Raw genomic sequence first — 10,138 nt, forward strand, 5'->3', positions numbered from 1 at the left:
ATCGATGATTGATCAACCAATAGGACGCGTCGTGACGCCAGCTGTAGGCGCTGGTGGCCCATGGGCGTCTCAATGCTACCGGGAGCGATGACGGCTAAAACATTGATTGTGACTAGTCAGATGCTGGTCATCCTCTAAAGTGCCCCTACAAACAGTACTGGACCTCGAAATGGCATCCATAACCATCTTTGCACATTTAGAGAGGAATTTAGACCCTAAAGTTTGTGTCTGCTTGCTCGTATACCCTCGCTGCGAGATTACCCTCCTTAGATAGGCCTCTGCTCGTCGGTCTTGTGGTGTGGCTCCCACGCGAGTGTTGTTCGGGATTTTGGAAAGCTACTCAGGTGTGAATGAGCGTGCGTTCGCCGCCTTGGGCATACTGATATTGTTCATAGTTCTCACAAGCGCAGGTGTCGCAAGCACCGCCGCAAGCAGCTATAGACCGTACATGCGAGTAACGGAGCTAGGGTAGAGCTTTTCCACGGGTCTTGAGTTATCCTCTCTATTTTGAATGAGGTGTTCTAACAAGTCAGTTTTCGGTCTGTTGAGTATTGTGTGCCGCCCTGGAAATCGTTATCTGTCATGACGCTCTCCTTGAAGTCCCGTCAGCAGAAATCACCACGATGGCATAATCTTACCAGGGTAGTTATTACCCACTGAATGTCTTCTTTGGCTCGGGGCGGGCAGCCTGAAATGCTGAGCTTGGCACGTTGCATGAGCAATTCGGACATCCTCCATCTTCTCCTATCTACCAACAGCTCTGCTGACCACTGAGCCCTATAGCACTACGAACTCCGGATTTCATACCTCATTCAGACAATTATTGCTAGACATGAGCCCAGCACGCTTCCGTCAATGTGCCACAGTATGGGCGTACAGAGTATACTAGTACACAACCGAATCGTATCAGTACAGGTATGGGACCAACCTGTATGGTACTTTCCGCGCCCACGCATCCCACTGACCTCCGAACCTCTCTCTCAGTAGTCGATCTTCCTCTCGGGGTCGATAAAAAAGGACCATCATCCATACCATCGCTACAGCTGCGTATGCAGCAACAGCGGCCTTTCCCCATATCGAATCGACGATCTGGCACTCCCTGAGCCAGGACCCGGCGCTGCCATGACACAAACCCGCGCCGATGAGGACGACAAAGCCGCTGGAGTACGAGGGGTGACGGACATAGGCATATGGCCCGTGGGTGATGAGCTGCTGGTTCTTCGTGATGTTGACCTCGTATGTGAAGTAGCGGTCGAGTGTGCGGTAGCAGCGGTAACGGATATAGCTGCACAACGCTACCGTGCTGCAGCCGATCACGAACAGCGTAGAGAAGCCTATCCCGCTCGCAATCGAGGCTGAACCAGGTACGAGGAGTCCAAGAACAGCCTGTGAGACAGAATATGTAGGATAATGACTCGCGAGTATCGCAACGGCTTCTATGACACTTGCTATCTATACACTCAACTGAAGTTCCGTTGCTCACTTCTTAGGTGCTTGATTGCCCTCACTACGATGAGGGTTGAACAAAATCGACGCCAAGTCAAATACCCTCTTTTGGTAGGCCACGCATCAAAATGCCTCGTCCGCGGTTCAAACACAAATTGGGTGAACTAAGTTCAAGTATGCCGGCTGGTTGTGTAACCAACTTAACATGGAGCAGCGAAAAGTTCACAAAAACTTTGCTGCCCCAGTGAGGCTCGAACTCACGACCTTCCGATGCCATTGCGTGGTCCACATGTAATGAACGACATCGCTTAACAGTCGGACGCTGTAACCAACTCAGCCATGGGGCACGTTCCTGACAGCGCGCAAGGTCAATATATATAATGACGATGTATTTCAACCATCACCATCCATCATCGAGGCCCTCCTGGTCCTGGACGTCGAGCATGTCCGCACGCCTCTCACCGCAAGCGCGTCGCCTGCGCACCATCATCGTCTCGGTGCCCATTATCGGTGCAACATCCTGTACGTACATCCTCACCACATATCCCGCACGCGTACTGTAAGAAATTCCTGATTTGACTTGCATACAGTCGTGCTGTATAAACGCCTAGTCCTCGGCGAGCCTCGTCGCGAGCTCCCTCGTCCCACACCGTCACAGCCGGACGTGGACATGCACCAGCGGCTCGTGCCCATCAAGCCCCAGCCTCGCGAAGACGAGCCCGTCAGACGGGAGGAACTGTAAAACATGATACAATACACAATCCCGGGGGCAGCTGCCCCACGAAGACTCTCAAGTTCACCAGGCTATAAGAGATCACCGCAAAGTGCAGACCATAGAGGCCCTGAGACCGACAGGGGGTGTACGTTGCATATTCCATGGCACTCTCAGGCTTCGTAGAAGTAGTCAATTCGGAGTACCACCGGGTAGGAGCACGAAAATGCAAGTCTATTCTCCCCTCACGCGCGGCCGCCTCAAAGGCGCACATCTGCTCGGCATGAGATTCTTCCCCGCACATATCTTCCTTCGACAACTCCGCCTCACTTGTCCTGTGTCGCGAGCGCCGCAAGCTCCTGCGCCGTAATTACGCGCGTCCCCGGTATCCGTGCGGGGTTGAATGAGCGGTCGCAGTCGGCGTATGCTGCGCCCATGCCAAAGCCGGTGCCCAGCGCGATGGGCCATGCGCGTCCTGTCGTGACCGTATCATGTAGCGTGAGCGAACTCCGGTGACGGAGGATGTTGTGACGTACGGCGGAAGAGAATGACCGAGGCGATGACGCCTGCGCTGAAGCCGACTCCTCTGTTCGTAGTAAGGCGGCGGGGAAGAATGTAGCAGCGAGTGCACAAGGATACAAGAATGGAGATGGTCAGCATACGAGAATGAGAGCACGGGTTACAACACGCACGACTTCACCAAGAGATCCGCCACTATACAGTCCAATCCCGTCCATGCACAGTACCAATTAGAGTCAGCGTTGTTCCATCCGACAAAAAGGCCATTTGAACATACAGCAACGATCATACTAGCCGTCATGCTTCGACGTCAACCCAACACCCGTATGCACGCGAGCCTATGCACCCACGCACCTTCTGCGCGACGATATTCTCGCTCGACGTCGGTTTCGCTGATGACTCGGTCGACATGCTCGTGAAAGTGCTTTCGTGCGATTTGTACAGGAGTTTGGGGTCGCACTTCCGGCCGAGGAAGGGAGAAGACTATTCAAAGTGTAGGATGTAAGGAATGCGCGAGGCGACCGTGACGCGCCTGCCCGGATGAATCCGACACGATCGAGCCAATCGCAGCTCGCTTTGCATACACACCACCAGGCTATCAACTTTGTCGTGACCGTCCCGCCTTTATATAAAAGGGTTTTGGTCTGCATACAGGTCGATTTGCGCAACATATCATCCAGTTTGTTTTTCTCCAATCAGGAGAACAGCAGGCCTTTCGCGACAATCGGAATTCCGTCCATTAATTGTGGCCTAATGCAACACTTTCGCTTTCCTGTTCTATATATTCATTCACGGTGAGCGTGTCTCTCTTTTATTCTGCAATGTGGGTAGCGTTTCACAGCGGTCACTCCACACGACAAATGTATCAGTAACCTTGTTTCACGGCCTAGGAATGATTGGCATGCTTGTGAGCCATCGGTAGATGTTCACACTTTGGGAAAGCTCTGAGTCATGCGAAACTGCTCTTGCAGTATTGTACCAAGACGTGACCCACGTAGTATCTGTGAGAGGAGGTCTATCGTTACTGGTTCTGCTGTGATATACGTGGATATTGAAAATGAGAGAGCAAGAGGTCAAGATAACCTACCGGGCTAACTCACTCTCATCATTCATCCGTCAGCTCAATGTCATCTTGTGTTTCTTACAAATAGGACTGGGCTATCTCAACTCGATTTGCTGAGCCAATTTTAGAGCAATACAATACGATGTGATGCTGCCCACTCCGATATCGCATCTGCCAGCACATGGATGCATGCATGTGGTACGTCTGTAATGTATACCACGTATAGTTACGTCCCTTGAAAAATTCACACAGCTAGAATGGGCTTTTTATCTTCCCTGGCACTGCGTATGTTCACGTCACATGATCTGAAGGGATTCCTTGTGCAATGATAACCATCTCATAAATCCCACGAATCATCGCGGGACGGGAATTACATATTATCATAGATATCGAATCTTCACGATTCTCTCGACGGCGCCCGTATTGTTTGGTTTCCATACAGGAATGCATATTGCTTGACACCAGAATATTGAAGCGACAGCAGCAAGCCGGGCTCACTCGGATCTGCGAACGATATCCGACACCGTGCTTCTATTTAGGGCCCTTGAGGGTAAGCAAAATCTAACATTTGACATTCACCGCATCACATCGTTTTAATTTTCTAGTAATCATACCGTACAATTTGCCAAGTACAAGGCCATCTCGCGGAACTTTTGCACCTTCGCGGCTATGGTACATTAATCGTGCTTTTGGACGAAGGAATGACCGGCTTTGAGTACACCGCAGGTACCCCCATTTTTGCAGGAACTGAGACACGGGCTTAGTTAAGAAATTAAACGGTGATATAAGGTACTTTCTCCACATCATGTCATCGGACTCTATGAGTGCCGACGACGTTGACGAGGAAGCTGGATGAGTGTCATGCGAGACGAAGACCCCGCAAGCCAGGTTGACCCCACCTTCATTGCAGAATTTCTTCTGTGCGGGAAAGTCTATTGTCACTTTCACTGTCATGGTTATTCTTCTTCCCCTTGGTCATAGGCTGAACATGTATATAAACTGTCACGCGAGGCTATCGGCAGAGTTCCTCAAGCCAATCTCTCGATGGTCTGCCCGGTTCCCGCTCAATCATTCTTGGACATCGTTGCAGCCTGCGACAACTACCGCCTATATGCAGACCGCACGTCCCTCGCCACCTGGCGTCTTACCTCCCATCCCACATCCCCCGCCATCGGCCTCCTTCGCCCAGAGATCGTAGCCCAGCTCTGCGCGGAAGATGCCAGAGGCTCGGTCCCAGCATGGGAGTTTGCCACGCACGACGGCAAGCAGGTTGTCGGTTTCTCGTCTCACATCCACGGGCCGTCTGCACGCACGCGCGTCATGAAAGAGCTGTGTGAGCGCTGGGACGAAGGGTGCTGGCCCGACGTGATCGGCCCACGGAAATGGCGCAACGAGATGTACGCGGTATACCGCAATCAGTTCGGCGTGCACGACGCGCTGCCGACCGACGACACGGACAATGACGGGAAGAATCATGCTTTCATGATGGAGCGCTCCGCGTGTGCGCTCTTCGGCGTGGTCACGTACGGTGTACACATGTCGATCTTCGAGGAGGATGAAGACTCGCGCGCCACGCTGGACTCTTGCCGCATGTGGGTGCCGACGCGTTCCAGAAGTAAGCAGACGTGGCCCGGCTACCTCGACAACACCGTCGCTGGAGGTATTCCGTGCGGGCTCGGCGTGTTCGAGAGCATCGTCAAGGAGTCAATGGAGGAGGCCAGTCTGGCAGAAGAGGTAATTCGGAAGGGCGCGCGCGCGGCGGGCAGCGTATGCTCTTTCTTCCAGTGAGTCCGCGCATGCAATTTTCAAATCCCTCTGACCACTGCAGCCACCCCACACAACAGAACAAGGACCGGATGGCTCCAACCTGAAGTTCAGTACGCCGCGCTATTGTACTCACCAGGCTCAAGAAAGTGATGCACGTCTATCACAATTATGTTTATGACCTCCGCATCCCTATCGGGGAGGGCCAAGAGACATGTAAGCCCAAGCCGCTCGACGGCGAGGTTGACTCACTTGAAGTGAATGATATGCTACCGCCATTAATGCTCATACCTAACAATTGCGGCAGCTCCTTCCCCTAATCGAGGTCGTGTTGCGCATGCAGCGGGGTCTTTTCAAGCCTGATGCGGCATTGGGTAAGCGCCTCTTGTAGTAATCCGTGAGACAAGACAACGCATGCTCACGCCATGCCGAGCGGTTGTTCTCGATTTCATGATCCGCCGCGGGTATCTTACGCCGGAGGACGAACCGGGCTACCAGGAGATCGTGACGCGCCTGCATGGTGGATTCGAATATGACAAGTGGTGAACGCAAGTCTGCAAATGGTTTCGCCAACCATAAGATTGTACAAATGAGCGTATTTTGATAGACGAGTAGGGCACTGCTTACGCTGAATAGCAAGATGTGTAACAGATGATCGGACGGGCTGCATGGAGGTGAGTTCCGTGGTTTTTAATATGAATATGACCGACCCGAATTCCTGTTTTTTCTCTCTCCTTGACTAATTCCATACCCATATCACAGATTTCCCTGTTATTTCCATTCTCTCCATGTCATTCTTTGATCTGTATACAGGAGGAGAGCCATAGGTATACCGCTATAATTACAATACGATGGCCAACTTGCACAACATTTCCTCGACGATAAGCAGGGCCTTTCGTGACAATCACAATTCCATCCTGTAATTGTTACCTGACAAAACGCTTCCGCTCTCCTGTTTCACAGGTTCATTTACGGCAAGCATATCTTCGCTTGCATACTGCAATGGGGGAAGTGTTATGCTCCACGGCATGTCAGTTGTCTTGTATCGGCCACTCTAAATAACGAATGCGTCAGTAACCTCAAACAACGGCCTAGGGTGCTCACAGTTTGGTGGAACGCGATATTCCCACCAAGAATGTATGGCATATTGGTGAGCCATCGGTGGACGTTCACACTTCGGGAAAGCTCCGGGTCGCGTAGGACCGCTTCTCCTGCAAGAATGAACTCTTTTTCCTTTTCACCGACCTTCTTCCTGACTGTTTCAGCAGCTTGTTTGTATTTGACACCCTCACTATCCATCAACAGCCGAATGATATTGGTATCGTCAGAGTTTGAAAGCCGCTCTTTCGGATAGGAATAGTAGTCATTGACCAGGCCTACGTGGTCTGTGACAATGAGTAAGATGCATGTGACACGGGTAATCAAACACCCGCTTACCAGACACTATCCCTTCTACTTCGCGCATGAGGGGATGGAAGAGTTGTTCATCGGACAGACGGATATCGAGAGCATATCTGCACCATGCTGTTTTGCATTGGTCATGGTGCAGTCATGTCCCGGGAAAACCTCACCATTTGCAAAGAACTGGCGCGTGCTATGAGCGTCCGTATCACAACCATAGCGGCGCAAATGTACGACATACCATCCCGACGTTGACCCGGCGAACAGACAGATATTGCTCAAGGCTTTGAAATTCTTCGTGGATGTGCGAACTATGGAAATCATGAGGTTGAAGAGCAGGGATTCAATGAAACCAGCCAACTCACTCCCACCATTCGTCTGTCAGCTTGATGCATTGTGCGAATTCCTTTGGGCCCGCCGTCAATTTGAGCGCCTCAGAGAGGCGGTTGTGAGCGATTTCAACTGGGTCATGCTGGTTGACAAGATTCTGTTATATTGCACCTATGAGTATTCAATTGTTGAGCGATCTAATATGATGCCACTTGCTCTATCGCCTCTGCCAGCGCGCTTCAGAGCATTGATGCGACTATATTCCTTTCCAGCGTCCATGAGGTCGTCAGACAGGAAGGCTAACCCAGCCCATCGAGCCGCCCATACTACTTTATGGAGGTCCGCGTGTGGTACACCTGTAGTGCATATGCATGGCGGTAAGGATGAACGTGTGCTGCAACACAATGACGTACACCAAGTGATCCAGCTCGCGGGCTCCGAACGCAAGAATGTGACGCGAGCTCGATCAGACGTCCAAGGCCAGATCTGAGCCAAGTTTAAATTAACAGACGTTCGGATAAGAACTTGATTACAGCCTGCCTTGACAAGATACTCGTCATGTAGGTGATTGATGTCTATGAAGCGAGCGGGAGACTGAGTAATAAGATATCAATGCGCGGATATAATACACACCCTTGAAGCGCGGATGCTTCCGACCAGGTAGGTACCCAGGCGATGCAGGCAAAGGTGAGCCTGGGCTGATCTTCGACCTCGGCAGTCGTATATCAAGACCTTCCAGTATGCCAGACATGGGGAGATAGGATAGCAAGGTTCATCGCAGGTTTTCTTCATTATATATACCACCATGAATGCCTTGACACAATCACAATACCACCGTGGCCAGCCGACATGTGGTGTCCTGCCCTTGCGGCCTGGAAGATAAGACGTGAGAATGTGTTCTCTGGTAGTGAAAGGGTGGGGGTGCCATACCGGGTAGTCGGCAGGCGTTAACTACCCCTAATTGGAAAGCAGGATTTCTCAGAATCCCTCGGGATGTTCGCAATCCGATCAGCAATTTTGGCTTCTGGGCCATCCAGGCAAGGGTGCCGACTTGGGGGGTCTGCCGACTACCCGGTATGGCACAGTATAACGAAGACGGCGGGTGGCCGATCAGAGATAGGCTACCGAATGAAAATTGTCAGGTAGACCTTTGCTGTAAATCCTCGTCCTCTCGCCGTCATAGTTAGTGGATGGACACATATATTCATCCTGCTCAGAGGAAACTCGACGTATATACGTCTGGTTTCACGACGAATGGTCAGGTTAAGGAAGCTACTGGTATCGTGTCATGGGCTGAAGAATCCGTCGCCGGAGTCAAGACGTAATCCGGATCATGAGTTTAGTGTACAATGTTTTAGTCAGTGGGCGGACGGAAGCAACTTGCCTGAATGATTCTCGCGAAGAGCGTTCAGTGCTCTAGTCCGTGAGCACACGGAAGCACCTTGATTGGATGAGTCTTCTTATAGCCGGCTTTATTTCTGGTAAACAGTGCTTCATTTATAGACCAGAGTTTAACCACTTACAAGGTCGGCAAATGTGTACAGAGCTTGACTACAGGCGTACTGCTGCTGACATACGAGGGAGAAATCTATGAATCTCCGCGATCCCGGCGCGTCCGCATCTCTCAGCGCAGTCTCGCCACTGTTGTTCAGGCCTTTTGGTTGATTGATACGTGGCGATCGACCATATCTTCAACGAACGAAATATTAGCGGAAGATTAGCACAGACTTGGAGTGTCTGACAGTGACACATTATAAATATCTTCGATCTTGTGCTAATATAGGTTAGCAGTGAATGGACCGTCTATCTGTCCTGACTCAAACCCACAAATTTGTCTAGAGTAGGTGCGTCACAAGTTGGCGTCAGTCACAACTAGGACGCGCGATCAGCGCTTGACGAGTGGCTGAGACGATCGAGATCATCAGGACCACGTTTGATGGGGCAATGCTCGGACAAGAACAAGTCTCGCTTGCATTGACCGCCTTGCAACAAATCGTCTCAGTGAAACCGCCAGAACTTGGCAAACAGGGTTTCCTCGATATACAGCCTCAGTCGCTGTGTTGGGTATTTCTGCACAAAGCCCAGACTGGATCAGATGTCTCAGCATCACCGCGCCATTGACAGGTCTTCTCGAGTTGATGTTCCCAGGACGATACTCTTCTTCCACAGCCTTTGGGTGTATATGCATATGGCTCTGGAGGGGATGTGCAGTTGCCCAAGCAACCGCAGCTCTCGTCTTCCTACAGTCCCGGATGCTTCCACTCCATGAGCCGTCAAATTTGGGATCCCTTCAGGCTTTCGCCACCATGTTCTCCGGAAAGCTGGAGGGTCTGCACACCATGCGCATAATATCTGCACGTTGGCAATCCCACCTTATGCAGCCGGACATTTTCCTGTGCCTATCATCCTTCTCCGCGGTTACTGTCGCGACTTGAGGTCAAGCGGCAGGGGAAGATCTGAAAGCTGGGGGCGTCCGACTAAATCTCACCGAAGCGATGGTGAGCAGTGCTCAAACCTAAGGCTAGGGACAAGAAAATGTATTAGTTAGTGTAAGGTAAATGAGAGAATACAGGAGCTTACTGACCTAGGGACAAGAGGTCGAAACTGAGGTCCCTAGGGCAGCAGAGGCCGGCTTATATACATGGGGAGATTAGGGCAGGCTGTGCACGTTGGTCCGTGCGCAGCTGGTCTGTGCGCAGCATGCCGACGCGGCCACGGGGGCCGGTGAGTCAGAGCGGCTGTGTCAGCGGAGCCCGAGCTGTGCCGCGCACTGCCGTCCTATCTAATCTAATCGTACAGTAGATATGATGCGTCCGTATCAGGCAAGTAGTACAGAGGTCGCGGGTTCGAGCCCGCGAAAAGGAAAAATTAAAAACGGCTAGACGCCGGTACCAACTCGTGAC

At 51.6% G+C, this 10,138-nt stretch overlaps 5 protein-coding genes and 1 non-coding gene across 6 annotated transcripts; 2 read left to right on the top strand and 4 right to left on the bottom strand.

The window, feature by feature from the left end:
• Positions 1-906: 906 nt before the first annotated feature.
• On the bottom strand, positions 907-1,443 carry POSPLADRAFT_1158553 (hypothetical protein; the record flags this gene model as incomplete). The annotated part of the gene is made up of 1 exon (XM_024487331.1): positions 907-1,443. A coding segment is annotated over one exon (537 nt), but the record flags the coding sequence as incomplete, so codon positions are not given.
• Positions 1,444-1,682: 239 nt separating this feature from the next.
• On the bottom strand, positions 1,683-1,793 carry POSPLADRAFT_t164. The gene has a single exon. It is a non-coding gene; the product is annotated as a tRNA-Asn (tRNA).
• Positions 1,794-1,889: 96 nt separating this feature from the next.
• POSPLADRAFT_1062347 (hypothetical protein) lies at positions 1,890-2,188 on the top strand (the record flags this gene model as incomplete). Its single annotated transcript, XM_024481500.1, has 2 exons — positions 1,890-1,968; positions 2,037-2,188. The coding sequence occupies 2 exons, from the start codon at positions 1,890-1,892 to the stop codon at positions 2,186-2,188; spliced, it is 231 nt and encodes a 76-aa protein (XP_024333635.1).
• A 296-nt stretch (positions 2,189-2,484) lies between these two features.
• On the bottom strand, positions 2,485-3,088 carry POSPLADRAFT_1158879 (hypothetical protein; the record flags this gene model as incomplete). The annotated part of the gene is made up of 5 exons (XM_024487376.1): positions 2,485-2,633; positions 2,695-2,744; positions 2,851-2,872; positions 2,955-2,967; positions 3,032-3,088. 5 exons carry the CDS (start codon positions 3,086-3,088, stop codon positions 2,485-2,487), a joined length of 291 nt encoding a protein of 96 aa, XP_024333636.1.
• Positions 3,089-4,784: 1,696 nt separating this feature from the next.
• On the top strand, positions 4,785-6,050 carry POSPLADRAFT_1159010 (hypothetical protein; the record flags this gene model as incomplete). The annotated part of the gene is made up of 4 exons (XM_024487388.1): positions 4,785-5,524; positions 5,644-5,761; positions 5,812-5,878; positions 5,938-6,050. The coding sequence occupies 4 exons, from the start codon at positions 4,785-4,787 to the stop codon at positions 6,048-6,050; spliced, it is 1,038 nt and encodes a 345-aa protein (XP_024333637.1).
• A 423-nt stretch (positions 6,051-6,473) lies between these two features.
• POSPLADRAFT_1158588 (hypothetical protein) lies at positions 6,474-7,986 on the bottom strand (the record flags this gene model as incomplete). The annotated part of the gene is made up of 9 exons (XM_024487336.1): positions 6,474-6,501; positions 6,583-6,889; positions 6,942-7,028; positions 7,076-7,088; positions 7,147-7,216; positions 7,271-7,367; positions 7,448-7,591; positions 7,649-7,810; positions 7,869-7,986. 9 exons carry the CDS (start codon positions 7,984-7,986, stop codon positions 6,474-6,476), a joined length of 1,026 nt encoding a protein of 341 aa, XP_024333638.1.
• Positions 7,987-10,138: the final 2,152 nt, after the last annotated feature.

Source organism: Postia placenta (assembly GCF_002117355.1).
Source record: "Postia placenta MAD-698-R-SB12 unplaced genomic scaffold POSPLAscaffold_21, whole genome shotgun sequence".
NCBI lineage: Eukaryota > Fungi > Basidiomycota > Agaricomycetes > Polyporales > Adustoporiaceae > Rhodonia > Rhodonia placenta.